Below are 25,435 nucleotides of genomic sequence, written 5' to 3'. Positions count from 1 at the left end.
GTTCTTTCTCCAACAGTCGGGTGCTTACCTTCCGGATTCTCCGCCAAATTAGCATGTTTGTCTTTAAAATTCTTCGTCCAGTGGGTCCTTGCCTTTTGGATTCTTCACCGCCGAATTCGCGTGTTTGTCTTTGAAATTTTTCCTCCGGTGAGTCCTTGCCCTTTGGATTCTTCGCCAAATTCGCGTGTTTGTCCTTAAAATTCTTCCTCCAGCGGTCAGGTGGCTTGCCCGACAAATTCCCATGTTTGTTTTCGAAGTTCTTCCTCCAATGTTCAAGGGCAAGCTATGGTGGCATCGTTGGATGGTCCAATTTTTTCTATATACCATTTCAGATACCTTACATACACAAATACTATGATGCCGCATGATTTTTACTTCTGCCCAGAACGCATCAAGAGTCCCCAAATTTTTGTCAAGACTCGAACGACAACCAAACAAGTTCAAATTCCTATTGCCAACAACGTGTTCAGTCACCCAGCTCGGAAGTATTATCTCGGCACAAACTTTCGCACTTGAAGCAGCCACTCACGGTGAGCAACTTTTGGTGCTGTGACAATGTTTCAACGCGGATATCGTCTGCATCTGCCCTCTGGTGATGGCCAAAGTTTAGGGTTACCTTCGCAAGGAGCCCAGTCATCGAGGCCGCGGTCAAACACGGGAACTTCATTCACTAGGTCTGTCAGGGATAGAAGTATCACACCGGACCCAAGCGGCAGCAGGCATTTATCTGTTGGAGAACCCGGAAGTAAGTCCTGAGAGACGAGTTATGGTTAAATTTAACAGTGCACTTTGTAGACATTTCGCGGCCCCAAAGTTCTCGCTCTACTCATGGCAATGAGGGCATAGAGATACCTAGTCTGGGAATTCAACCTCCCTCCAGCCCGACATCGTCACTTGACGAGCCAATCAGCATAGGTGTTCGTCGACGCAGGGACAATGAACCTTCCGACCATGGGGATCCCACCAAACTCACACCTCAACGTACAAAACGTTTGAAAATGCATGCGAAGAAGGGTTGTGACGAACATGAGGTTCCACACGAAGAAGTTATGACTTTCATTGATGTATTAAGTTCTCATTGGATGGCTTGTTCGTCGTGTTGGCTTACTTGATGCAGTCTGGCAGCATTTTCTATATGCTCGTTGACCTGAAGATCACCCTCGTCAAACTTTGTCAGGGAAACAAGGCCACGAGAATGCAGGAATTAAAAGATGCGTTGGAATTGAAGGACTTCGAGGTAACGATACGGTACTTTGCGTTTTGTTGTATGCTGAATTTGAATCATAGAATGGACTTTACAACCGCTTGTTTGCTTGCATGTTGTCACCGAATCTCACAGCGTATGTCACTGACACTCAGTGTCATATAATGGTTAGGCTCTAGTATTCGCTATCCTAAACGACACCACTAACATAACGTATTTCAGGACTTCATCGTCAAGAATAGGGATGTCTTCAAAATCCCCCCCGGACTTCTCGACGATGTTGAGCTTAGAGCTCAGTTAGGCAAGGTGGTCACGAAGCTGCTCACAAATATTTGTTGTGCCATCAAGACGGCTGTAAGTCTCGCTCTACTTTTTGACACAACTTCAATCATTATAATGATTGTGTAGCTCACCACATCGATTGTCAAGCGCACGAGTGTTGCCGATGTGACCAGGTCGCTTGCACGTAGTGGGTCTGGCATGGAGGTTGATTCTACTCACTGGAACAGGATTTCACTACTGGTAAGTCGTACTATCTTTAATGTAATATCAACATTAATTGATGCAAGGACAGCGGCGTCTCCTGCGGATTTTTCTCATCGGTGTCAGCGATTACAAAACCGCTTCCATCAAGGACTTATTTTCCCCTTACCTTGTTCCATCGCTCAAGCAGGATTTACGGGACAAAGTCACACGCGAGCTCAATATTGACGTTGAACAGCTTGAAAGGGAGCTATTTGACGCTGATTTCGATAATGCGCCTAGGACTGATGTCAATCCAAGTCAAGTCCCCACAGGCACTCAAGTCAATGGCAGTCATGCGTCCAGTGCTGGGAGGGACCAGAATGATCCTGACATGACCTACGGACCGCTCACGGATCAAAGTGGAGTGCAGCAGGATGATTTGGACACCAATGGAGAGGACAACGAGTCAAACGTGAGCGGCAGTGCAAACGGTGTAGTTCTACTCGACGACCCACTTGACTCCGGATTTGGACTGGTCGAAGGCATGCCAATGCGGTACAACAGTACAATTAAGTTCTGGAACTTCGTCGACCACTCACTCTTAATGATGCGCAAGATAGCTATTGAATCCTCCCCAATCGTCACCAAGCAGGAAAAGGAATTGCAAAAGTATGTATTCATATGGTCAGCGACATTATACGGACTGATCTTTGATTAGGTTGTTCATCGAAATTTTCCAAGCTGATCTCGCTGAGTTTCCTGGTAGCAAGAAGGTCTCAAAGCTCATTTCGAAGACCAACCCACGCTGGCAGACCACCATTCAGTCCGGACTCATTTGGTAATTTCAATATACTTTCATTTGTTTTCGCCACTCCCTCCAGCCTCATTCTTTATCTTAATACTCGAGCTTGCCTGTAATCATTTGATACATGAATAATACATTCGTTGCACTTTCCACGATCCTGTTTATTGTGCTCTCTGTGATTCCCATGGTGTATCAGTGTGAAAAAAAATTCAAGCAGTACCCAGGCAGCATATCAATAAGACATGTTCCAGTGTCATACATATGCCGGAAATGTATAGCTTACACACTGGCCAACTAGCATATTGCCAATGCCTAGGTCTCAGTATACAATCTATGCTTGTAAAACAGGATAGTTCCGGTGCTCGGTCTCAGTACATACCGTGCACCCAAAACCAGCCAATGGATTTATAGCCCACAAGCATTGCTGTTTGTGCTCTAGCATTATTTTTTTTATGTCAGCCTACGAGTCCATCAAATATGTATTATATAATTATATATAACATACACGACGAAATTTCCCGTGAGGAGATCGGAGCGATAAAAGTTATATAACCCTATTTTTAGGCATAGATTCTATGCTTTTTTCGATTGGCGGTGTAGCTCCAGCATGACTCATTAGACTAGTAGCTAGTTCGATTCTACATACTACTTTCTAGGTCTAGGTTACTCTAGCTACAACTGTTTTCGCCAGTTTTTGCTTTCCCTGTGTAAATCCTATTCATCTTTTTTTTCCTCTTAGAATTATTTTCACTAAGAACGCCACACCTATAGTAGTTTGAGGGCTAGTCCGTGTCCCGGGCCAATTCAGCATTACAGAACGGTTTTGAAGACTTCAATGAATCGTCCTCTACTCGTTCTCTATAGCGAGAAGATACAGCATCCTCCGTATCCTTAGCCATTGTAAATATATCACTTATGCCGGGTAACCAAATTCTATACCGCTGATAATGACACCGATATTCTTATTCCACTTTCCGGTACTAATACAATAAACGTAATAGCATGTTTGCATAGTTGCTTGGATGATGACCTCGACATTTACAGCTTCTACGCAGCAGCACCGACACCATGCCTGAAGCGAACTGCCTCAGACGCAGGTTTGACAACCAAAGGCTTGGCAGTGGGGGAACCGATAGCCTTGGCAATGCAGTCGGACAGAGATTGGTCGACAGATGCAAAGTAAGAAACTAGATTAACTTTAGTTGAGCAACAATATCTGGAGATCATATTTGAACGTACGAGTCCGGGCTCTAACTTCAGCGCTTTTGGCACCACCAAGGTGGCCAGCAATGTTGGAAACCAGGCGCGCCCTGGCTGCGTCATCCATTACATTTTGGTAGAGTGCGCGCGGTTGCTCGAAGTCAACTAGAAAATTCGTCATCGTCATCAAACTCCAACAAGCAGTGTTTTGGCCGCCTACGCTCGGTGATCTCGCTCAAGTCCCAGAATGCTCCACCGACCCAGCTTTCATGCTGTCTGGCTCTCTCAGAGTCTCTGGGTGTGCCATTTTTAGATCCCTTGTTGCTCAAGTATGTCAAGGGCGTAATGGAACTCTGATAGTTTGGCCGGGCTCCCTGGCTGTTGAATGCCATAGGGCCATCGCGTTGGAAGTTGGCAACAGAGATAATAGGCGCATTGACAGGGAGCTGGTGGTAATTCGCGCCAAGCCGGTGACGGTGTGTGTCAGGGTAAGCGAACAGTCGTGATTGAAGGACAGGGTCAGCAGTGGCCTCGAAGTAGGGAATCAAATGGCTTGGCGCAAAAGCAGCCTATTAAGAGTTATTTGAATATATCGATCAGCCCACATCGTGGCGGAATGAATTAAATTCCCATTACCTGTTCAATTTCAGCGAAGTAATTTTGCGGGTTCTCGTTGAGCACGAATTTTCCTACGGGGCGCAAGGGGTAGTCCTTGTGGGGCCAAATTTTTGTCAAGTCCAGGACATTGTAACGGAAGTTTTCGGCCTGCTCTGGAGTCATAGTTTGCTGAATTGGAGGTTAAATATTGAAGTTGAAGGCATAAATGATAAATCACTGACAACATAGACGGTCCAGGACGGGAATTTTCCAGCATCTATGGTTTCGAACAACGACTGAATACCATAATCGGGGTTGTCTGCGGACAAATTGCGAGCCGTAGCAGTATCAAGGACCTATGGAATACATTGGCAACAAAAGGTTGTGTCAAAAGGGCATACAAACCTTGAATCCGCCATCAGCAATACAGTGAATCTGGGTGTAGACCCATGAGCCGTCATCTTTCACGAGCTTGAAGGTATGGCCGGAATAAGCGTGCATGTTGTGGTAGCCGTCGGGTATCCCGCGGTCGGAAAACAGTATCATGACTTGATGTGCCGATTCCGGGTTTTGGGACAGGTAATCCTACGAGGAAAAATGGTTGGATTTGGACGCTTTGAAAGTGAAATGGATCTTACCCAGAACATGTCTGGATCTTTCAGGTGTGTCTGGGGGTCACGCTTTTGGGTGTGAATGAAGGGCGGGAACTTGGCGGGATCTCTGATGAAGAACACAGGTGTGTTGTTGAACACCCAGTCTAGGTTACCCTCTTCTGTTTTCAATTTCAAAGAGAAACCACGGGGATCGCGAGCCGTGTCGGCGGAACCACTTTCCCCACCGACAGTAGAGAAACGGGCAGTGATTTTAACTTGCTTGCCAACGTCAGTGAATAGTTTGCAAGAGGTGATGTCACTGAGATCGTGGGTCGTTTCGAAATAGCCATGAGCACCAGCGCCTTTGGCATGCACCTAGTATATGATGGATATAGAATCTTATTCATCTGGATGTTGCACTTACCACACGCTCAGGGATCCGTTCCCGATCGAAATGAGCAAGAAGATCGATGTGATGGAAGTCTGATGTGTGGATTAGCATGAAAATGTATATCAACTAAATCAACCAACCCTGAAGGAGGAGGGGTCCCACAGGACCAACACGTTCAGCAGCAAGGGGATGCGCTACGGGTGCACCATTAGAGGTGGTGTATACTGCGCCATCTGTAGCAGCGAAGACTTGCGGGGATGGCATGATTGAGAGATGATGAGTGCTGAAGAGAAAGATGGGGATATGATTCGAGATGGAGAGTGGATTATAAGTACCCCTGGGAAGTGTCTTACGAATACGTGGATGATCACGCGCTCCGCTGCGCCCCGAGAATGGTTCGAGCGCTCCGTTGTGCACCCATTAGGACTCAGCTGTGTTGTGCACACAAGAATAGTCCATCAGATATGATAATGATGACACTTGGTCGACAAATGGTGACACCTGGTGGACAAATGGCTTACTGCCCCTGTCACACATATCTTGCCCAATTGCGCTGCGAGGCAGTGGTTGGTTGGACAACCATGGAAATGCAATTCCATTATTAGGAGAGCCTCGTGGAAAGATGTAGTTAGATCGTGAGTATTTGAGTACTTGAGTACTTGATACACTCCCACGAGCGTTTTGACTGGAGTCTTGACCAGAGCTCGCACGGTCGCACCTGGGAGCCGCTTGTGAATAACCAATCAAGCTTGAGATTAAAAAAACAAATACCGTGATTCCCTCATCCTTACAGGTTGACGCCACGAGGCCCAGGAAACGTGTCCTATGCTTTAAAAGTCTACCTGATACTGGATGACACGGCGGCCTGACGCTTGACGTCTAAGAGCTTCTGGATCACTATCGAAATATGACATGACTCAGGACTCCATTTTCCAGATAGCATTGATGACACGTGGCACTGAATCGATTGCGAACGCATCCCAGAGCCTCTGATCAGTTCCCAGAGAGTTACGCAACTCGTTAGCCAGCCATGAATAACTAACAATGACCCATAGATCACTGTTAGGCGAGGCATCAGAACTTGAACAAGCTGGATACCATGTGATTGCCGAAGTTGATATACTGGAACTCTCCAGTTCGGCCATCGGCATGAGGAAACTCCCAAATATTTATGCACTGAATCTAGGTTATTGCATAATTCAAGCGAGATGAGTTCACCTTCTCATGTTGGATATTGGAGGCACCTAGTCGGTGTGTAAAGTGTCATTGTGGAACACACCCATGAGAACTCTCAGACCGTGCTGATGGTATATTTCATACGAAACTACATCATGACAACTCGGAAGTGCGCTAAGATGTTGACGAATTTTGTGAGAAAGGCTTTGTACCATCGGAACGATCTCAGTGGCAGGTGTCAACTGTAGAGGTCTGGCGAAGATCGTTGTCAGTATAATGGAGGTGTGATGCCGAGCATTACCTTCATTTACTACGTTCTTTGATGATCTTCACACCAGGTAATATGCGTCTACACGACATGGATGGCTTGGCGACCTCTGGTTGAGTATTGAGTGTCGGTAGCGATGCTGAAGGTGTGCTATTATTGTCCGCAGAAAGCCCTGGATGAGTAATAGGTTCTACGCGGGCGGTAAGACGCCGAACGGTTGGGCCTGCGGGATTTCTCGAAGAGAGAGAACCCTTCAAACCAAGACACTGCCTTGAGGCCGAACTTAATAACGCAGCCGATGGCGGTGGTTTTGGTGGCAACGAATTAAACGAATCGGTGGTGCTTGATTCCATCTGGCGTAACTTTGCCTCCATCGTCGCAATCTTGTTATCCGTACTAATAATTTGGAGGTAAGTCAAAAGGTACCCTTCTGAACATAAAATTCACCCTTCTGACCGAGTATGGATTCCACTTTTTATCATACTCAGAGTAGTCGGTCGCGCATCAATTCTTCTCGCCCTACCCACTTGTCGACTTCCACTGGGCTGTTCGAGCGGAGCTTGATAAGCAAAAGTGACAGCCAGCTTACGACCCCGCAATAGCCTCCCATTGATGTTTTCCAATGCCGTCTGGGCATCCTGGTGAGGGTCATTTATTAGTCAAGCTGACAATGACCAGAAAGGACAATGGCCGCCACATGCACCACCATATATCAACGCAATCGCGACTAAGCGGCGGCGCTTTACAGAATTATGACTTACACTTTCGTGCAAATATTGTATGAAGGCATATCCACGTGGTTTTCCTTTGTTTGGCCCCGTCTTGTGAAAGAGGAAGTCAAGTTTCGATACTTTGCCGAACTTGGTGAAGATCTGTAGAAGCGCATATCTGTCCACAATTAGAGGATATGAGCCGAACCACAACTAGCTAACTCACTCATCGACAGTAGGATGCAGATTTCCAATATACAAACGATCCCTTAATTGTGAAGATGAATTAGATGCCTGAGGTATGGCAATAGCTTGTTCTTGAGCTTCTGGCTCTGGAAACCAGAGATGAGCGCTCAAAGATGAATCATCCTTGTCTGCTTGTGGAGGTTGTGCAGGGATATCCTGAGAATTTGTGACCATTGAGTATTGACAAGCAGTGAATATTGACCAGGTCACCGGGGGTACATGGTATGTGAATTTGTATTAGAGTTTGGCAGTCAAGGATGTCGATGAAGCTTGAAAGTCACGGTAGTACCGGCGAGTCCTGACGGAGTTTCAAATGGTCCATAGTGTTGCCGCCGCTGAGTAATTAGACTAGAATACATTTTTATTGACCACGCTCTGTAGTAAAACCAAATAAATGCGACAACAAAGTCGCTCGCTGCGCTTGCGTTGTGTACTGCGCAAAAACCATACGAACAACGCAGGTGGATAGATAATTGCTATTTTAAAATATTTACAAAATGGTGGGTTTGTCGTGTAAGAAAAGAAAGATTCGCAGACTTCGTGAGGAATGAAATGCAAGTAAGGATTGATACCGCTATGGCTACATGTAGTTGTGACGTGCAAGAATAAGAATTGGTCCTGATTGAAGCAAACTCAAGTTGTCTGGCTGGATGCCAAAACCAACGTCTATGTACATTATGATGTCTTGCTACTGGGCATCCACATGGCTCTGCTTAATGTGGCGCAGAAGAGCATCTTTACGGGACAGGAATTTCTGGCAATGAGGGCATTTGACTGTCATCGAAGGCAGGCCTGGGCTAAACTTGCAACTCCCCAAGTGCCTCTCCATGTCGTTTCGACGCGTAAAAGACTTTTTGCAGCCATGAATTTTCATCAAACAGTCAAATCGCTCTTCCTTGGCTCCCTCGTGCCTTGTCACTCTTGAGGAACGATAACTGACTTTCCTAGCCTTGGATGCTGCCCGTTTATGGATGCGATTGGGTTGGTAATCGTCATCGTCATCGTCATCGTCGGTCCGTCGGCGCTTGGCTCCTCGACAAACGTCAGCCGGTTTAATACCAACATGACTTGGGTTGAAAGGCGACGGGAGCTGACTCGGATGCTGTACGTTAGTACGGAGCGGACAGGGGGATGAGCTTGGAGAAATGCAGATTTGCACTTGTGATGTAACGTTCTCCGTCAAGCCCTCTGTAAATCTTAGGAAACGAGATCGCTCCGCGGGATTAGAGTCTGGCAAGATAGACGACGAGTCATGCACCAGCTCAGCATCGTCAACTGGAAGCACAAGCTTCGGCTGAGACACATTCTTTAAGGATGGTACTGAAGAAGGCATATCCAAGACCGCCCGGCAGGCAAGGTCTTCTTGCAATTGTTCAGGATAAGCCGAGTCTTCCATAAATCCTTCTTCCTCAAAAAACGGAGTGCAATGCGCTGCGACATCGAGAGGCCCAAAGTCTTCCAACGGACCACAGAAGAGGTCAGGGAGAAGGGCGCCGCCTTGTGGAGTCAAGGGGGACCTGCTCGACGCGACACTGAACGGTGATTCATCAGGGCTCAACTGTGGTAAACCTAAGAAGTCTCCAGTTGCAGATGATCCTGGATACCGATATCGGGCAGCCTTAAGACACACGTGTCAGCATGGACTTATGAGATCTTCGATTCACGCACGTTAGATGCTTGCAATTGGTGGATAGCCAGATTCTCGATATATGCTGCATCGTCCGTATCCTCGAGGTGAAGATCAAGGTCATCAGAAGACCAGAGCACCGTTGGTGCTGTGGATGACTCGAACTCAAAGGTTCTGTCCTCAGTCAGTTAATCGACCATTCACTTGACCACAAAATTAAGATTCCAATGCTCACCTTAAACCATCCATAAAATCGAGCTTCGATGGGAGCTCGGTTTCTCGTTTAAAGGATTCTGAATCCTCAGGATATACAAGGTATTCATTGTAGTTGCTAGACGACGGAAGACGCATGTGAGATGAGGTAGATGGTTAGGGAAAAGTGTCGGATAAGATGAGGAAGTGCACCTTCCGCAAGGCGACCTTCTTATCGGCCTTGAAAGTCCTGTTGACACTTGAGGGTCCATCCCTCACAAAAACGTGTTGTACACGCGTCAACAAGGCTGTAGCCTTGATGCGGAAGTGCATCTTAATTGTTCCGAGCGTCTTTAGTGGGCTAAGAAGCCAATCGTAGTAGGCGCTGGACCGTCGTATTTGTTAGATCTACGAGGTTGTTGTATTATTTTGAAGAAAATAAAGGACCAACCGACATCACTTTTTTCGAGGTATCATAGCTAGTGCCAGCCTACGACGTACTTCAAGAGCGTCAAAGGTCGTGCATGTACATCCTGTACGTAGGCATGTAGATGGCAAGTCCCGGCCGGTCGATCCTGTCTTGTCACCTCAGTTCTAGAAACCGCGGAGCACGGACCTTTACGAAGACAGTTTGAGGGACAAAAGTGGCCCGGAATTTGATGTCAGAACAAATATGGTAGTATGTCCACCATTATGTAATACTATTGGTCGATAGACCAGAATTTGAAATATTCACTTAGCCGCTTTTATTTGTTATTGGAACGACACCAGAGGGCGCTCATGCTAACTACAAGCTTTTGTAAGTTGTTGACTTTACTCGTGGAGCTTGTGCATGGCAGTACAATTGTCGTGACCAGACCTTGACCAGGAATTGTGGCGTGCGCACTGCGCGTGCTGATCTGCGACCGGCTCAGGCATATACACAACATGGTAAGAGAATGGATGGTGTCCAAGTGTTTTTTGCTGATATTATAACTTGCTTACTATTTTTAGTGGCGGGGTATCTGCTAGTATGATATTTATCACAGCAAATTTCCCGGGGGCCCTAGTAGGCAGGCCCTAATAAAAGGGCAATCCGTTTCTAGGCTCTGTATCAGACGGACGTCATATGTCCGAGGCACAAACGAGTCTCAGTGGGCGACGAATTAAGTCATGCTCATGCGCAAAGCTGTTTTGATTCGCTGGCCAAACAGTGTCATCTTCAAGGCAATAAGTACTCCTTGAAAACTCTATGGTGGGCATGACGCTGAGATGCTAATACTTCGTCACACTATCATCTGCCATAGCCGCCCACTTTCTCTCATCGCCTTAGTCCTTGTTTATTTTCAGGCATTCATTTTGAGAGTATCACTAGGTCGTGTATATCGATTGTGTCTGCCACCTGCGATGATTGATACCCGAACAATAATTCTCAGGTGATAATTCCGCAAGCCTTTGATCGACGATACTGATGAGCAACCATAGGCTGAAGTTTGAACATATCTTGTTTGCGATCGATCAATCGAGGTTATGGTGAATCTTTGACCTTACAGGTTCGTATGCACTCCATATGTATGTACTTATTCAATATGCCAATACATCACCAATCCATTTTCATAGAATGGGGATGACGATCAACCCAAATCATTGATCCAGTATATGAGAACATTCAACACTAGTACTACCTCTCAGGTAATATGTAATCATGACACGCCAGGTGAGTCGCGAAGATGGGGTGAGCTCTTGCACAACATCAGTTATAAGGGAACGACCGGGTATCTCATGTGCGAGATCGAGGAGCTGGAGATACATATACTGGTTTTACGACGAGTGCTAGGCTCTAGCAGTGCACCAATGTTCCAAAGAAACCTTGAAATGATGAATATGAACATTGACTACCTAATTAGGAACATTGGTTCAAGTGATCCATCATTCCGCTGCAAAGTTCAGTTACTGTCACGGTCCATGATCTGTATATCCATAACCTGTTCGCGACCGTGAGCATACCCAGCTGTGTGAAGTATTCCAACGTTTCCTTTGACAATTTGCTTTGCTTCTTGTTCACGACCATCACTCCAAGTTGACTGCACGTTTAGACACCACCTTATACCTGGATATCCCCGAAGTTATTCAGTCATTCCAGACAACTTACAAGCCAAACTCAGTTTCGGTGGCCCCCCATATCCCTGCTGATGCCAGCTCCTCGTCCCTCTCTGAGTGCAGAAGCCGCGCGCGCCGCTGCGCTACAGGCTGAGTTTAATGAAAAGAAATGGGTGTGGGTACCAGACGAGAAAGACGGTTATCTCGCTGGCTGGGTACATCAAGAAGATGACGAGACTGCAGAGATTGTTATGTCTTCTGGTAGCGAGGTATCTTCACCCTAATCTCCGTGATGTGCCAATTGCTGACACGAAACGCATCAGATTCGTCGGGTCCCTTTGTATGCACTCTCCAAGATGAACCCTCCCAAGTTCGATCGTGTCGAAGACATCGCAGATCTCACGTTTTTAAACGAAGCGAGCGTCGTGCATAATCTGCGTCTAAGGTATGGATCCGGAGCTATCTATGTGAGTCCTATCCTGTCAGCGATTTCTTGCGCACATTCATGAGCATCCTATCTTGCACGCCTACTAAAACGCACCGAGTAGACATACTCTGGCTTATTCTTGGTTGCTATAAACCCTTACCAGAACCTTCCGCTGTATACAGACGCAATTATATCTCAGTATCGCAGTAAACGACGCGATGAAAACCCTCCTCATATCTTCGCAGTTGCGGAGCGCGCATGGGTTAACATGGGGGAGGAGCGCGAAAATCAGAGCATTCTTATAACGTCGGCCATCCCTACCTTTCGGTGAATCATGCAACTAATTCGCCGTCAACAGGGGAGAATCTGGTGCAGGAAAAACTGAAAGCACGAAGAAAGTTATACAATACCTGTCTGCTATAGCAACTGATGCTCACCCGCGCCATCCTTCACATTCACATTCTGCTTCCATGGCATCTTCATTCCCCGCATCCCCACCTTTGGGTCTGCCCAGAAGAAGCTCTTTCCATACCAAAGCTACTCATGTTGTGTCTAACAGCACTGGAGGTGCCAAGGGTCGTCTAGGCTTGCTCGAGCGACAGATTCTCCAAGCGAATCCCATCCTTGAGGCATTCGGTAACGCGCAGACTCAGCGGAACAACAACTCCAGTAGATTCGGGAAGTTTATCAGGATTAGTTTTTCTCCGGACGGGAGTATATCCGGGGCGAATATTGACTGGTACCTGCTAGAGAAGAGTCGAGTCGTGGTTCGCAGTGCCGCGGAGCGCAACTTTCACGTATTTTACCAGTTACTATCAAGTGGAGGATCATTGAAAGGCAAATCTTTGAAATATCCTCTCCCCACTTGTTTCTGATAATCGTGCTGCTACAGACACTCTTCTGCTGGATCGCCCCTTAGATGAATATGAATTTCTCAACAGAAGCAGGCGAGAGGTTGACGGCATCAACGATCGTGAAGATTGGGACGCTCTGATAGTACGTTTTGTGAATGCGAAGTCTTCGATACTCGACTAATACACTACCAGAATGCTCTCGATATTGTTGGCTTTACGGTCGCCGAACAGTTCGACCTTTTCCGCATCGTCGCGGCAATTCTTCATATTGGCAACATCGACATCCGTTCTACGAAGTCGGATGATGCATTCATGCCAGATCCCTCACAAGCTGAGCGTGTCTGCCATTTGCTCGGCATTCCTATCGCAGAGTTCACAAGAGCTATCTTACGGCCCAGGGTTCTTGCTGGACGTGAGTGGGTCACGCAGGCGAGGACAGGGCAACAGTCTCTTGACGAACTCGCGTCCTTGAGCAAGTCATTGTACGAGAAGTCCTTCGGTGCACTGGTTGAGCGCATCAACCGTGCGCTAGATCGTCCGTCCTCCAAGTCGACGTTCATCGGTGTTCTCGACATCGCAGGCTTCGAGATCTTCGAAATTAACACGTACGAACAATTGCTCATCAACTATACCAACGAGAAACTGCAACAATTTTTTAATCACCATATGTTCGTCCTCGAGCAGGAAGAGTATTCCAGGGAAGGCATAGAATGGGATTACGTAAACTTCAAGCTGGACTTGCAACCGACCATCGACCTCATTGAGAGCAGCGGGAACGCCATTGGCATCCTCAGTTGCTTAGACGAGGAATGTATTATGCCCAAAGCCACTGATCTCACGTTCACAGAGAAAGTCCATTCGATCTGGAGTGGAGATCTGCGCGCAACAGACCATCCTCACCCAGGCCGGACGAAATACACACTACCGAAGTTTGAACAAGGCTTCATCATCACGCATTACGCAGGCAAAGTCGAGTACCGCACCGACGGGTGGTTAGAGAAGAATAAGGATCCCCTCAATGATAATCTCACACGTGTACTGGCATCATCATCGGAACCTTATGTGGCATCGCTTTTCCAAGATTTTGCTGGCGTCTTCGCCGACATGCCCCCATCTTCCAGTGCTGGGTTCTCCGCAGGCAAAAGGCGCACCATCAAGAGAGGAGCATTTAGAACAGTTGCGCAACGGCACAAAGAGCAATTAGCGCTTCTGATGGCGCAGTTGCAGGCGACACAACCACATTTCGTACGTTGTATCGTGCCCAACGTCAACAAGAAACCCGGAAGGGTAGATGTGCCCCTCGTCCTCGATCAATTGCGTTGCAATGGTGTTTTGGAGGGTATTCGCATAGCGCGTCTTGGTTATCCCAATCGGCTTCTTTTCGTCGAGTTCCGCCAGCGCTACGAGATCATGACTCCAGGCATTATTCCTCGTGGATACATGGATGGTCGCAAATCGTGCATCCGTATTGTAGAAGCTTTGGATCTCGATACTGAGTTGTTCCGTGTGGGAACATCCAAGATATTCTTCAAGGCCGGAGTCCTCGCCGATCTCGAGGAGCGGCGAGATGCCCTTCTATTTGACGTCTTTTCGAGGCTACAGGCTGTTGCTAGGAAGTTCTCCGCACGCAGACAGATGAAGAAGGTTCTCAATCGTGCGGTGGCGATACGAACGATCCAGCGTAATGCTCGCGTGTACGGGGAGTTGCGAGATTGGCCATGGTGGCAGCTATACACTAAAGTCAGGTGGTTCTTGTCTATTTCGAGGTAAATTTTTGATCATTTTAAACAGGTCCGTCCGTTACTCGCCGCGACACGAAGTGACGAAGAGCTCAGAAGGAAAGACGTTGAGCTGCAACTTGTAAAGGAGAGAGCGGAGCGCGACCAACGGGAACGGGAAAACCTGGAGAACGTGAAGATGACTCTTCAGGCGGAAAAACGAAAGATCATCGAAGAGTTGGAAGCCGAGCGTGCGCTTACCCTCGACAAAGATGGCATGTTAGACAGAAGCAAAAAGAGGGAAGCAGAACTTGAAGAAGAGATCGTTGCCTTACACGCCGACCTCGACGTCCTCGATTCGCAACTGGACCGTGCCCTGCAACTTCAGAAGGAGGGCGATGAGAAACATGAAACTTTACGCGTCGCGTTCGACCAGGCTGCAGAGCATCTTGTCCGCATGGAGGGTCAACAAAATGAATGGCGAGCTAAAGAGGCGGAACTTTCGGACATTGTATTAACCCAGGAGAGCAGCATGGTTCAGCTGCAGCAGGAACACCAAGCTCTCCAGAAAGCCAATGAGGACCTCGGAGCCCTTGTTTCGCAGCACGACGAAGATTTGGCGCGTGTCAAGGAGCGTTCTGAAGCTTTAGTGAGCGACTTGCAGGCCAAGCTCGGTGTGGAAATCCAATCTAAGTGAGCCCCAAAAACTTACCGTGATCTTTGGTCTGATGTTTCACGCAGAGAGTCGCTCAGCAGCAAGGTCGACCAACTGGAAAGAAGCTTGAGTTACCTCAAACAGCAGCTAACAGAGATGACTCGTACATCTGCTGAGTATTCTGCTATGATCCAGAACAAAGAGGACCAAAATTCACAGCTGCTTTCGACCATCACCGCATCCGCCGACGAGCATTCTCGACTGCAAAAAGAGATTGTCGAACTCCACGCTGCATCTGACAGACAGCGAGCGGAGATCCATGCTTCCAGGGCCAATGTAGATCGTGCAGTATCCGCCAAGATAAAACTGCAGAGCGAGCTGGATGAACTCCGCACAATCATGGAGACCAAGACCTCCGAAGACGCCCGCCGGCTCGAAGTCGAGAAAAGTAAAGAGGAAGAGCTTACCGAACTTCGCTCTCAGTCTTCCCAGTTACACGCAGAACTCAGCATTTTACGGGAAAACGCTCTCGACAAGGAAAGCAAGCTCGCTACCGAGCTAGACGAGATGCGTCGTCAGCACAAGCAGCTAGATTCAGCTCACAGCTCTCTTTTGGACCGCGAGCGAGGCTTGAAGGAACGGACGTCAAAGCTCGAGGCAATAGTTGTGGATCTCGAAAAAGCCAAAAGAGTGGTTGAATCAGAATTGCAGGCATTGCGATCCCGTCAGATTGACTCGGATGGTCGGTTAGCAGAGACATTGAGGGCGAAAGAGGTAATTGGGCAACTATTTGCATTTGTTGGACTGGGTGGATCTTACTCATACTTTATTAGATCCTGGAACGACAACTCCACGCTGCTCAGACGAAATATAATGAGATCGAGGATACGATTTTGCAGATGGAAAGAGATGCTCACGCTGGCGAACGTCAGTTGGAAACCTTGAAGAAACAACTGGAATCCGAATCAGCCAAGTGCAAGAACCTTCAACACGTCATGTTAACTCAGAAAAAGGAGTACCAAGAACGTATTGCGAAGTACGACCATGATCTTAACAAGGCAATCACTGATCTCAAGAATCGGGAGTGGGAGCTCAAACAAATGGAGAGCAAACAGGATAAGACGATTGTCGAACACGTTTACGTTCTGGAGAAGGCCAAGAAAGTAACCGATCAGCAACTGAGAGAGGCGCAAGAGCAGCTGCAGAAGGATGCCGTCTACATTCGATCTTTGGAGAAAGCCAAGGCAAGCCTCACCCGGGAGGTAGAAGATTTCGCCAGGGGAGGTGGGGTGGATCAGGCAGAGCGTAGGGCCTCGGAAAGGGCTATCAAGTTCCTTGAGGAGAAGGCTAACAAAGCACTCGCCAGCGCAGAAGCAAAGGCTAAAACAGAACGTGCTGAATCTTCTGGTAAATTTTGGACTCCAACACCCTAAACAATACTGACCCTCAAGATAGTCCGACGCGCCCTCGCTGACTTGGAAAAGACTCATAATGATTTGGTGACAGAGAAGAGGACACTCGAAGAGCGTTTCCAAGACACTCAGCGGAGGCTCCATGAATTGGAGGTTCAGATCGAGGCCGAAGATAGAGAATCTTCTGAGTTGGGCATTCACAGGCACCGTCTAGTACAACAACTGCAAGATGAACGTCAGCAGCATCAGAAAGACCTCGCAGAGCGTGATTTCGCCAGCGACCAGACCCGAAAAAAATATCAAGGTTGGTGACAGCTTTCATAAGAGATCCTTTCTAATGACAAGCTGCAGCTGAACTAGCCCAGTTGAGCGAAGGTGCGTAACTAGGAAACTCTGGGTGTACCTCACCGAATAACATTTATTCTAGAAATGCAAGCGCAGCGAGATGCGATGACGAGGCTACGAGAAGATAATCGCAAAATACATTCAGACTACGACGAGCTGCAGCTAAGATTTGATGACGAGGTCTACAATGGAGGCGCCTGGAACAGGGAGAAAGAGCGGATGGAGACGAAGATCGCCGATCTAACCAAAGCTTTTGAGTCATCGACTACTGCTCAATCCGACCAACAAGCGCAGATCGTGTCACTTCACTCGCAAGTTCGGGAGCTTCGAAGCGTTCTCAATGACGCTGAAGCGGACAGGGCAATGCTACAAAAGGCACGCCGCTCTTTGCAGGCGGAACTTGAAGGCATCAAGCTTGACCATGTCGATGCAACGAAAATGACTTCGGATCGAGAACTACAAAAGCTACAGCTGGAGAAACAAGATCTTGAGCGATCTCTGGAGGAACAAAAAGATCGTGTAGTTATGGCCTTTGACCGCTTGAAGAGAGCCGAGGCACATGCCAATGAAAGCCAGCTGGAACTTGACCGGACCCGCGTTGAGAATACTGAACTGGACAGAATAAATGTAAGTACCTGAAAAATGATCTTCAGTGTGCTCACTCTGTCCTACAGGCACAGCTAGAGAAGCAGGTCAAAGACCTAAACGTCCGCGTGGTTGACCTTGAAACGAAGTCATATGCAAATTCTCCTCACCCATCCTCCACTGTCAGGCAGCTGCAGGGCCGTATCGATGAACTCACTACTCAACTCAAGCAAGTATCACGCGAGAAAGTCGACTCCAACCGCTTGCATAGTTCTGATAAGGCAATTCGCGACATACAACTACAGTTAGCTGAAAGCGAAAGGCACCATATCAAATTGGAGGAGGAGCGAAAAATATCCGAGGGTCAAATAATTTCACTCCGACAGACACTGGACAAAGTTGTCAGTCTTACCTCTTCATTGATCATCTAGTTACTTGGCTAATTCCAGTTCACATCAATAGCAATCAAGGGAGAGTGAACTTGAGCGCGTGAAACGTCGCCTAGAGCGAGAGGCCATGGACTCCAAGCAGGCGATGCTGAAGTGAGTTTAACTCAAAGATTTTGACAAGTTGAGATTAGGACGTTTACGTGTTACTTTCTAGCCTGCAACGTGAAGTTGAACGACTGCGCGCACGCCTTAATCGGCCGATGTCAGTCGTTAGTGACGGAGGCTCCACCCCTGCAAGCTCGGGGTCTCCTCGCAAGGCGGCTCCATAGCATTAGCTAGTATTCAAATGTTCGTCATTAATTTATGATATAGTCACATCTGAGTTACTGTATATTCCATCTCAACACCATGCACATATGTATCTTATAGTAATCAACTCGACGGGTGTATGACTGCTCAGCAAAACATCAAGTTATTAATTGTTTTCGTCCCAGAGGGAACTCTCGGAAACTTGCGAATAACTATCAAAATAAGGTTCAGCCACCGCGTTCCACCAAGATAGTTGGAAATCATTAGATATGGTAAGCAAGACTTCAAGACTCAGTACTCCGTCATGGTGCGCTCACGTCCGCTGGCCATTTGGCTCTCTTAGTCTCATTGCTTATGTGAATATTAGCCCAAGGAAATTCGGGATATCAAGCAGTTCATCGAGATTGCGCGGCGGAAGGATGCTTCCCGTGCGTTTATACTGTTGTTGTACTTCGACAACACGCTGACTTCACGCGCACTAATCTTGTACGAAATTTTATCCATGTGTTATGTATTCAGAGGCCCGTATCAAAAAAATCGCCGCAAAATCAGCAGCTGGGAAGGTCCAGACTAAATTCAAAGTGCGGTGTTCACGATACTTGTACACTCTTTCTGTGGACGACCCAGAGAAGGCTGAAAAGCTCAAGCAGAGCTTGCCTCCAGGTGCGTGATCAGATCAGTCTTAGTGCGTTTCATTGCCTGATATATGGACGCAGGTTTGAGTGTGGTAGAACTCGGGGCAACACCGAAGAAGAAGTGAACCCCTTCTCCATCTCACACTGTAGTATGATTCATGCGTCGCAATGGAGGGGCACCGATCGACTTGTGCATCACCACCCTATGATGAATATGCATGCAAGTCACATGTAGTCTTATTATGAACAAAGACAGATAGCTTTCGCCTTGCTTGACTTATACAGCCTTTGATTCATACAATCATCCATTCTATAATACCAAGCATGACGCACGACCCCAAAAGCGTGCATGTACCGATCAATACGAAGGTTCGAAGTACCTGCTGCACTCTCCTTTCATATGAACGACTTCCACGTGTCCTCAGTGCCTCGATGTCGATCATGGTCGAAGGAGTATGAGACCATTTAGTGAAGACGATTTCCAGCAAAATTATTAGCAGTTGAGATCCATCCAATGCGGGCAGGGGCAGCGAGTTGAAAAGATATAATGATAGATTTGTGAGCTTCAGGTACCTGCCCAGAGTCAGCCATATGGTAGTTGTTAGTCTAAGTAACGTACTGGAAGAAATCTGCAAATACGAGGGGTAGTCCTAGGGGTATAATGCCAAAACGCGGTGCGAGATGCGTTGTTTGAACTGATAACAGTGAACATCAACCACCACGCATGCTTGAATTCGTGTGTCATACCTTGCTCCCAAACTTCGTACCTGGGGCCACTCCAGAGCACGATGCGCTCATCTTCGGTGCCTGCCCCTTCGTTATTCACTGTAATCCGTAAGATATCTCGGTCTTCCCTCGGTTTGATGCACGACTGCGATTCCAGACACGACGTCGAGGAGTCGCATCTGTTTTGCATTTTTGACAGTATGGGTACCGGATCGGTACAATACTCTTCAATCGTACTTTCAAATGACACAAAACAGGATGATGATGTACTACTGTCAGTATCCACACAACACTGATGATCATCTAAGGAGGCGCTAAGTCAGGCAGGATGACGCAGGTACCATGCTCACCATTAAGCCGCGAAACATCCACACACCACCCCTGCTTATAGACGGCTGGATTAGGTTCCAATAGATAAGTGGACCACGCATCGCGAGATGAGTGCAACGGAAGATCGTCAAGTGTCGTCAGGAAAGATCCAACAGGAAGATGCATGCTCAGAGGGGAATCCTACAGAAATTTAGTAAAGGTAGTAAGGTGATAGTCTTAGGACCATACTGACGGCTTCGACATGGGCCACAATTAGCCCTCTGGTAAAAACATCTTCATAACCTACCAACAGTATTCGTTGTCCAATACCAGACCAGCCCGCAGCCAGTAGAATCAGCCAGAGCGTCAGGTTATGAAAACACCCCGAAGTTACAACCCGTAAGCGATCGAGTGAGGACAACTCCTCGACCCTTGCAGAAGGCAACGTCACGAATGCGGCGGGGAACATGAAAGTCATAGATGCTCCTGCCGCCAGCATAGGGATCCGATGACTAGGAAAAACACGAAGTTGTGGCTAATGGACTATGTCATATTGTGAGGGGAGACATACATTGCTGCAGTGATAGCATGCCCACTTTCATGCATGATTTGACTGATGCAAAGGGAGAGTAGAATCAGCGGTAGGTGTTTTAATGGAACGGTCAAGCCAGGGATCTACGTGCAATGAAGTGAGTGCTCGAGGTATTTAAACTAGTTACTGGAAGTGATCCACGTATATGCATTGCATTTAACTCACAATTGGATTGACAGCATGCGTGACTCTAGAATATGTCGTTGCGCGAGTCGTGACTTCGACAGCTCTCTTCAACAACGACGCTGAAGTATCTGGCGCAGTCACTCGCAGGAAAGTGGAAGAAAGGAGTGACACCATAGTCCATACGAGCAGAGCAACAGCAGTGAACATTCCAAAGATAACCAGTACGCTGCCAGTATTATAGAACATGAGCAAAAACTTTCTTGTCCGCAGGTAGTTTCTACTGGCCAAACGTAAAGAAATGGTGTCATGATGAACATTGAATGCTCGTGTCTGTACGCGAAGGTGAAAGAGACTCCTTGGGATGGAGGCAGCGAGCGATTTGATCCTCTTTAACTGAATTCTGTGGAGGTGCATGGTGGTTCGCTCGAAGTGGCATGGTATGATTTCGTATACGTACATAATCGGACTCTGAGCCGGGGCATAGCACAGCGCGGTGTGTCTCTCTTCTCACCAACGACCATGAAGATCTTCTCCCTCTCAGTTGTTCTCGCACCTTCCTCAGGCCCTTGTTCAGTTCTCAGCTCTACCTCAGATGTCTCTAGTTTCTCGTTCTACCAGAGAAGTTCTGTCAGCGAGTTTTTGACATTCTTCACCAAGACAGTCGTAGAGAGAACTCCTCAGGGCCAGCGTCAGAGTGTACAAGAGAACAATTACACTGCCCATGTGTACAACAGGAGTGGTGCAGAGCAACTTGCAGGTGGGTCGAAGCTCTGGATGTAATGGAGCCATCGAACTCACTCCTTCCTCAGCTATTATTATTACTGATCATGAATACCCCGTTCGACCCGCCTTTTCTCTTCTAACAAAGCTACTTGATGACTTCACTGCCAAAGTCCCTCAATCTGCCTTCGGAAACCCAGGATCAATATCATTCCCAGAGATCCAGACCTACATTCAGAAGTACCAGGATCCTCGGCAAGCTGATACAATCATGCGGGTACAGCAGGAGCTAGATGAGACGAAGATTGTCCTGGTAAGCCCTCCCCTCATTATGATAATCACTCGATTGTTTTATCGGTGTGACGGTGTATTGTAGCACAAGACCATCGAGTCTGTTCTCCAACGCGGGGAGAGGTTGGATAACCTTGTAGAGCGATCGAATGCTCTATCCGCACAGAGCAAGATGTTCTACAAGACAGCTAAGAAGGTCAGTGGCTGTCTTTTATGTTTGGGTGACTCGGTCTGACAGCCTCACTAGCAAAATTCATGTTGTGTGATCATGTAGACGACTATTCTTCTCTCATTCATGCTTTTTCTTTGTTGCGGTTGTTGTTACGTCGGACCAGGTAATTGGTAACACATCCGTTAGTTCTGTATTTCACATGTCGTGATCGTGTCAGTGTGGCCAGTCTGTTGCGTGTCATTGAGCAAGTCAATGAACTGATACCACAGCCTGGATATGTTGTGAATAAGTCTAGGTTGGGACAATACAGCATGCAAATTCAAGCCAAAAATGACATCGCTGAAAACATAGTATCCACGCCAGTCACGATATGCATTAAGAGGGAATCGAACCCCCGGCGGGTCGATGGCAACGACCCAGGTTACCACTACCCCATTAATGCTTGGGAGAGATCGGTGTATTTAGCTTTATTTACTATTCACTACGTGGCACTGGTAAATATCTGTCCTCAGGCCACACGAATAATCGGATCACTCAAGTCGTACGATCGGTTATCGTTTTCCTCGATCCCGAGTAATTTGCCATTGGCATATAAAGCCAGCGTGGCCATGGTGCTTGCTTCACATTTTTCATCCATATCTACATTTTCATCCTCCACCACCAGATCATCCTTCCTGTAAAATGGTATGTTCCCATCTCATATACATCAGCGTTAATCACTCAAAACTTTACAGCCTGCTCACGAAGCTGTAATTGTTGCTGCGTCCCGTACACCTGTCGGATCCTTGTATGGATCACTCAAGACTTTGACTGCTCCCCAACTTGGCGCTGTGGCTCTCAAGCATGCTTTCGAGCAGTCAAAAGTTGATCCCTCAGTAGTCGAGGAGATCTACTTCGGCAATGTCGTCCAGGCTGGTGTTGGTCAATCACCCGCACGTCAAGTAGCACTCGCTGGTGGCATGAAGTCCGCATCTGACGCCACGACCATCAACAAAGTCTGTGCTAGCGGTATGAAGTGTATCATGCTTGCTGCCCAGAGCATAGAATCCGGTTACAAGACCGTGGTTGCTGCTGGTGGTATGGAGAGTATGAGCAACGCTCCGTGAGTACTACAGTCCCGATTACCACTTTGCACAAGATTTACGGCAACATGTTATTTAGTTACCTGCTTCCCCGCACAAACCCTTTGTTCGGCAAATTCGAGACCAGGGACTCCGTTGAAAACGATGGTCTCTGGGACGTCTCCAACAACTTCGCCATGGGCAACTGTGCCGAGGCTGTCGCAGAGAAGTACGAAATCAGCCGAGAGTCACTCGATGAGCATGCAATCGAATCATACAAACGTTCTGATCGCGCATGGAAAGCGGGCGCTTTCAGCGCTGAGATAGCTCCCGTCACGATCAAGGGCAAGAAAGGTGATATCGTGGTCAAGGAAGATGAGGAGTACAAGAAAGTCATCTTCGAGAAGGTTCCCTCTCTCAAGTCAGCATTCAAAGCAGGCGGTCGCATCACTGCTGCCAACTCTTCAAACCTCAATGATGGCGCCTCTGCTCTGATATTGATGTCAGCAGAGAAGGCACAGGAGCTCGGCGTAAAACCACTCGCCAAAGTGATTTGTAAGTTTGACTTCTTGTGTGGCTGTACATCGTCTGATATATCTTTATCTGCAGCATATGCAGATGCGGGTGTTGAACCCATCGACTTCCCCATGGCTCCTGCTGTCGCTCTCCCAGAAGCACTTAAGAGAGCAAACCTGACTGTCGATGACATCGCACGTTTCGAGGTCAACGAAGCCTTCTCGGTTGTCGTCCGTGTTGCTGAAAAGCTCCTACAACTTGATCCTGCAAAGGTCAACATCGACGGGTGAGTTATTCTACTTTGCGTTCAGGGGTTTATGTTTGCTAACGAGATCCAACAGTGGCGCTGTTTCACTTGGTCACGCTATCGGAAACTCGGGCTCTCGTATCGTGGTGTCCCTCGTCCACGCTCTAAAATCTGGCGAGTACGGCGCAGCAGGCATCTGTAATGGGGTAAGTGATTTATAACTATATATGATGTCGCATTGCTCAAACGATGCCTTGTCTAGGGCGGAGCTGCTTCTGCCATTGTCATTCAAAAACTATAATTGTTGTACCGCTTTTATACATTGTTGGTTTCTACGAACAGCCCATCTACACTATTGTATCTGTATTTTCCCAATAGAACACGACAAGCTTTGCATAATACTGGATTGCTGTGAGAACCTCGAACAAAAATACATTTATCTACAGAGAAGTCACGTCGAGGAAGTTCGCTGCATTGTTCGAGACTCTGGACCCTTCTTGCGCTTGTTTCTTGGCACCTCGATCAAACTGTCGTTTCAGATTACGACGCTGGTCATCATTGGTTCTCATTATGACATGATACGGGTATCTCCCCTGTCATTTTTGGAGCCCAGCACACAGAAGCTATCATGTTGTACCTGGTGGGATGATGCATTGACAAAAATTCAGCGAAGAGTAAGTATACAGACAGCGCTTACGGAGCTCGCAACTTCTGGCCTTCCGCCTTCCTAGTCTGCTTCCGACCCGTGCTGCGGCGTTGAGCCTCGCTCGTCGGCACCGCGCAAAGTACCCGAGAGTCGGTTTCGTGGTGTAGGTCGTAAAGCTTTGGATGATCGCGGCCCTGCACTGGTAGTAGCAGCTCCACGGCCCGCTGCCGTACGCCTGCATCACGTTATTCGACATGTGCAACGACTTGACGTCATCCATACCAGGCCTCATGGCAAGCGCTATTCGCTTCAGTGTTTCGATGAAGACGACAGCTAGCCGTATCATACTATCTCGCAGGGTCGATAGCCTATACTCGATCGGTCATATCATTGCAAAAATAGCTCGACGTCAACGTTCATGGCGGCGGGGTGACGTTTTCGGTTGACACCAAAAACCTGCTACATGGACCCGTATGACACCCTGTTAATACATTTGGCGGTTCGACCCGTCCGAGTCTATACCTCAAAAAGACGCAATCAATTGATGCCATCAACGGACGAATACGAGTCCTTGATACCGCACCGGCGCGGGGTGAATGAGCGTGGCATAAGCGCAAATAATAACTGCATCAGCGCCGTAAATTCGAATCATCTGTATGGGCGGAGAAGAACAGAACCACGTAGACTAGCCCAGAACCAGCCTATTATCAACCCGGAATGCAACAAAAAGGTAAGTTATACATAGATATCAGAAATGGTGACGTACATTCGATCCGATTCGTATCCGTGCACGCGAAATTCTACGTTGCATCGGTCGCGCACGAACCTATTCGGCGTATAGGCGACATGAGCAACATGCTAGTCGCCTCGCCTTAGTACACTACTATGTAGTGGCGCAATTGAACCTGATCATTCGGGCACGATACACCGTGATTGACGTACTAGTGCTATGGAATCGACACGTCCTTTATATACCCATCGATAAACCGAAGCACGACCCAGGCGTGCACCAGGTGCACACTCAGGTTAGGTTCATAATGGGGGCTAGGAGTGAAAATGAAAGATGACCCTGCCAAAACGAGGCAGAGCGCAGAAAACGCACACCCACCAAGGATGCAGTGAGACTTTGAAATTTGCATCGAACAGT

General features: G+C 47.6%; 10 protein-coding genes and 1 non-coding gene across 11 annotated transcripts; 6 read left to right on the top strand and 5 right to left on the bottom strand.

The window, feature by feature from the left end:
* Nucleotides 1-555: 555 nt before the first annotated feature.
* Nucleotides 556-2,511, top strand: HD556DRAFT_1448593 (uncharacterized protein; the record flags this gene model as incomplete). The annotated part of the gene is made up of 8 exons (XM_041307452.1): nt 556-745; nt 796-1,064; nt 1,118-1,237; nt 1,288-1,371; nt 1,427-1,558; nt 1,613-1,726; nt 1,779-2,338; nt 2,388-2,511. 8 exons carry the CDS (start codon nt 556-558, stop codon nt 2,509-2,511), a joined length of 1,593 nt encoding a protein of 530 aa, XP_041154918.1.
* Nucleotides 2,512-3,406: 895 nt separating this feature from the next.
* HD556DRAFT_1408416 (catalase-like domain-containing protein) lies at nt 3,407-5,564 on the bottom strand. The gene is made up of 9 exons (XM_041304089.1): nt 5,396-5,564; nt 5,289-5,347; nt 4,910-5,239; nt 4,677-4,856; nt 4,514-4,627; nt 4,311-4,460; nt 3,895-4,243; nt 3,714-3,839; nt 3,407-3,661 (listed from the first exon to the last, which is right to left on the bottom strand). Exons 1-9 carry the CDS (start codon nt 5,517-5,519, stop codon nt 3,522-3,524), a joined length of 1,572 nt encoding a protein of 523 aa, XP_041154917.1. The 5' UTR covers nt 5,520-5,564; the 3' UTR covers nt 3,407-3,521.
* A 927-nt stretch (nt 5,565-6,491) lies between these two features.
* HD556DRAFT_1408412 (uncharacterized protein) lies at nt 6,492-7,938 on the bottom strand. The gene is made up of 4 exons (XM_041304088.1): nt 7,636-7,938; nt 7,461-7,587; nt 7,147-7,337; nt 6,492-7,095 (listed from the first exon to the last, which is right to left on the bottom strand). Exons 1-4 carry the CDS (start codon nt 7,827-7,829, stop codon nt 6,735-6,737), a joined length of 873 nt encoding a protein of 290 aa, XP_041154916.1. The 5' UTR covers nt 7,830-7,938; the 3' UTR covers nt 6,492-6,734.
* Nucleotides 7,939-10,156, bottom strand: HD556DRAFT_1408405 (uncharacterized protein). Its single transcript, XM_041304087.1, has 5 exons — nt 9,926-10,156; nt 9,688-9,859; nt 9,518-9,613; nt 9,324-9,456; nt 7,939-9,273 (listed from the first exon to the last, which is right to left on the bottom strand). Exons 2-5 carry the CDS (start codon nt 9,744-9,746, stop codon nt 8,344-8,346), a joined length of 1,218 nt encoding a protein of 405 aa, XP_041154915.1. The 5' UTR covers nt 9,747-9,859; nt 9,926-10,156; the 3' UTR covers nt 7,939-8,343.
* Nucleotides 10,157-11,376: 1,220 nt separating this feature from the next.
* HD556DRAFT_947302 (P-loop containing nucleoside triphosphate hydrolase protein) lies at nt 11,377-16,839 on the top strand. The gene is made up of 10 exons (XM_041312093.1): nt 11,377-11,822; nt 11,877-12,020; nt 12,102-12,286; nt 12,339-12,817; nt 12,873-12,976; nt 13,027-14,574; nt 14,626-15,245; nt 15,294-15,981; nt 16,041-16,614; nt 16,659-16,839. The coding sequence occupies exons 1-10, from the start codon at nt 11,646-11,648 to the stop codon at nt 16,679-16,681; spliced, it is 4,542 nt and encodes a 1,513-aa protein (XP_041154914.1). The 5' UTR covers nt 11,377-11,645; the 3' UTR covers nt 16,682-16,839.
* Nucleotides 16,840-18,428, top strand: HD556DRAFT_947303 (uncharacterized protein). Its single transcript, XM_041312094.1, has 6 exons — nt 16,840-16,994; nt 17,047-17,591; nt 17,639-17,950; nt 18,012-18,091; nt 18,153-18,286; nt 18,368-18,428. Exons 2-5 carry the CDS (start codon nt 17,049-17,051, stop codon nt 18,265-18,267), a joined length of 1,050 nt encoding a protein of 349 aa, XP_041154913.1. The 5' UTR covers nt 16,840-16,994; nt 17,047-17,048; the 3' UTR covers nt 18,268-18,286; nt 18,368-18,428.
* Nucleotide 18,429: 1 nt separating this feature from the next.
* HD556DRAFT_947101 (ribosomal protein L38e) lies at nt 18,430-19,278 on the top strand. Its single transcript, XM_041312092.1, has 5 exons — nt 18,430-18,554; nt 18,615-18,675; nt 18,767-18,910; nt 18,964-19,102; nt 19,168-19,278. The coding sequence occupies exons 1-4, from the start codon at nt 18,552-18,554 to the stop codon at nt 19,005-19,007; spliced, it is 252 nt and encodes an 83-aa protein (XP_041154912.1). The 5' UTR covers nt 18,430-18,551; the 3' UTR covers nt 19,008-19,102; nt 19,168-19,278.
* Nucleotides 19,176-21,049, bottom strand: HD556DRAFT_1246600 (uncharacterized protein; the record flags this gene model as incomplete). Its single annotated transcript, XM_041298624.1, has 7 exons — nt 19,176-19,455; nt 19,502-19,577; nt 19,630-19,900; nt 19,942-20,118; nt 20,171-20,429; nt 20,489-20,592; nt 20,675-21,049. 7 exons carry the CDS (start codon nt 21,047-21,049, stop codon nt 19,176-19,178), a joined length of 1,542 nt encoding a protein of 513 aa, XP_041154911.1.
* A 17-nt stretch (nt 21,050-21,066) lies between these two features.
* On the top strand, nt 21,067-22,176 carry HD556DRAFT_1408376 (snare protein YKT6). The gene is made up of 4 exons (XM_041304086.1): nt 21,067-21,392; nt 21,445-21,668; nt 21,732-21,842; nt 21,894-22,176. Exons 1-4 carry the CDS (start codon nt 21,155-21,157, stop codon nt 21,918-21,920), a joined length of 600 nt encoding a protein of 199 aa, XP_041154910.1. The 5' UTR covers nt 21,067-21,154; the 3' UTR covers nt 21,921-22,176.
* Nucleotides 22,177-22,189: 13 nt separating this feature from the next.
* On the bottom strand, nt 22,190-22,260 carry HD556DRAFT_t110. Its single transcript has one exon. It is a non-coding gene; the product is annotated as a tRNA-Gly (tRNA).
* A 29-nt stretch (nt 22,261-22,289) lies between these two features.
* Nucleotides 22,290-24,106, top strand: HD556DRAFT_946386 (Thiolase, N-terminal domain-containing protein). The gene is made up of 6 exons (XM_041312091.1): nt 22,290-22,502; nt 22,553-22,920; nt 22,980-23,434; nt 23,489-23,681; nt 23,737-23,848; nt 23,905-24,106. The coding sequence occupies exons 1-6, from the start codon at nt 22,500-22,502 to the stop codon at nt 23,941-23,943; spliced, it is 1,170 nt and encodes a 389-aa protein (XP_041154909.1). The 5' UTR covers nt 22,290-22,499; the 3' UTR covers nt 23,944-24,106.
* The last annotated feature ends 1,329 nt before the right edge of the window (nt 24,107-25,435 follow it).

The sequence above is a fragment of the Suillus plorans genome, assembly GCF_016647745.1.
Source record: "Suillus plorans strain S12 chromosome Unknown HD556scaffold_77, whole genome shotgun sequence".
In the NCBI taxonomy this organism is placed as follows: domain Eukaryota; kingdom Fungi; phylum Basidiomycota; class Agaricomycetes; order Boletales; family Suillaceae; genus Suillus; species Suillus plorans.
The sequence above is the reverse complement of the archived record's forward strand: the minus strand, read 5'-3'. Positions and strand labels throughout refer to the sequence as shown.

Bases quoted from the DNA above. Each gene is read 5' to 3' on its own strand.
- HD556DRAFT_1408416 (XM_041304089.1), bottom strand. From the start codon at position 5,519: ATGCCATCCCCGCAAGTCTTCGCTGCTACAGATGGCGCAGTATACACC. The intron at 5,240-5,288 runs GTAAGTGCAACA...ATCATATACTAG, and splicing joins AACGGATCCCTGAGCGTGTG to GTGCATGCCAAAGGCGCTGG. The intron at 4,857-4,909 runs GTAAGATCCATT...TTTTCCTCGTAG, and splicing joins AAGATCCAGACATGTTCTGG to GATTACCTGTCCCAAAACCC.
- HD556DRAFT_1408412 (XM_041304088.1), bottom strand. From the start codon at position 7,829: ATGGTCACAAATTCTCAGGATATCCCTGCACAACCTCCACAAGCAGAC. The intron at 7,588-7,635 runs GTGAGTTAGCTA...AATTGTGGACAG, and splicing joins CTGCATCCTACTGTCGATGA to ATATGCGCTTCTACAGATCT. The intron at 7,096-7,146 runs GTGAATTTTATG...CCAAATTATTAG, and splicing joins ATCCATACTCGGTCAGAAGG to TACGGATAACAAGATTGCGA.
- HD556DRAFT_1408405 (XM_041304087.1), bottom strand. From the start codon at position 9,746: ATGGACCCTCAAGTGTCAACAGGACTTTCAAGGCCGATAAGAAGGTCG. The intron at 9,457-9,517 runs GTGAGCATTGGA...GACTGAGGACAG, and splicing joins GATTTTATGGATGGTTTAAG to AACCTTTGAGTTCGAGTCAT. The intron at 9,274-9,323 runs GTGCGTGAATCG...GTGTGTCTTAAG, and splicing joins ACCAATTGCAAGCATCTAAC to GCTGCCCGATATCGGTATCC.
- HD556DRAFT_947302 (XM_041312093.1), top strand. From the start codon at position 11,646: ATGCCAGCTCCTCGTCCCTCTCTGAGTGCAGAAGCCGCGCGCGCCGCT. The intron at 12,021-12,101 runs GTGAGTCCTATC...CGCACCGAGTAG, and splicing joins ATGGATCCGGAGCTATCTAT to ACATACTCTGGCTTATTCTT. The intron at 12,977-13,026 runs GTACGTTTTGTG...ATACACTACCAG, and splicing joins AAGATTGGGACGCTCTGATA to AATGCTCTCGATATTGTTGG.
- HD556DRAFT_947303 (XM_041312094.1), top strand. From the start codon at position 17,049: ATGCAAGCGCAGCGAGATGCGATGACGAGGCTACGAGAAGATAATCGC. The intron at 17,592-17,638 runs GTAAGTACCTGA...TCTGTCCTACAG, and splicing joins CTGAACTGGACAGAATAAAT to GCACAGCTAGAGAAGCAGGT. The intron at 17,951-18,011 runs GTCAGTCTTACC...TCACATCAATAG, and splicing joins GACAGACACTGGACAAAGTT to CAATCAAGGGAGAGTGAACT.
- HD556DRAFT_947101 (XM_041312092.1), top strand. The intron at 18,676-18,766 runs GTGCGTTTATAC...TTATGTATTCAG, and splicing joins GCGGCGGAAGGATGCTTCCC to AGGCCCGTATCAAAAAAATC. The intron at 18,911-18,963 runs GTGCGTGATCAG...ATATGGACGCAG, and splicing joins CAAGCAGAGCTTGCCTCCAG to GTTTGAGTGTGGTAGAACTC.
- HD556DRAFT_1408376 (XM_041304086.1), top strand. From the start codon at position 21,155: ATGAAGATCTTCTCCCTCTCAGTTGTTCTCGCACCTTCCTCAGGCCCT. The intron at 21,669-21,731 runs GTAAGCCCTCCC...GGTGTATTGTAG, and splicing joins ATGAGACGAAGATTGTCCTG to CACAAGACCATCGAGTCTGT. The intron at 21,843-21,893 runs GTCAGTGGCTGT...CAGCCTCACTAG, and splicing joins TCTACAAGACAGCTAAGAAG to CAAAATTCATGTTGTGTGAT.
- HD556DRAFT_946386 (XM_041312091.1), top strand. The intron at 22,921-22,979 runs GTGAGTACTACA...CATGTTATTTAG, and splicing joins GAGAGTATGAGCAACGCTCC to TTACCTGCTTCCCCGCACAA. The intron at 23,435-23,488 runs GTAAGTTTGACT...CTTTATCTGCAG, and splicing joins ACCACTCGCCAAAGTGATTT to CATATGCAGATGCGGGTGTT.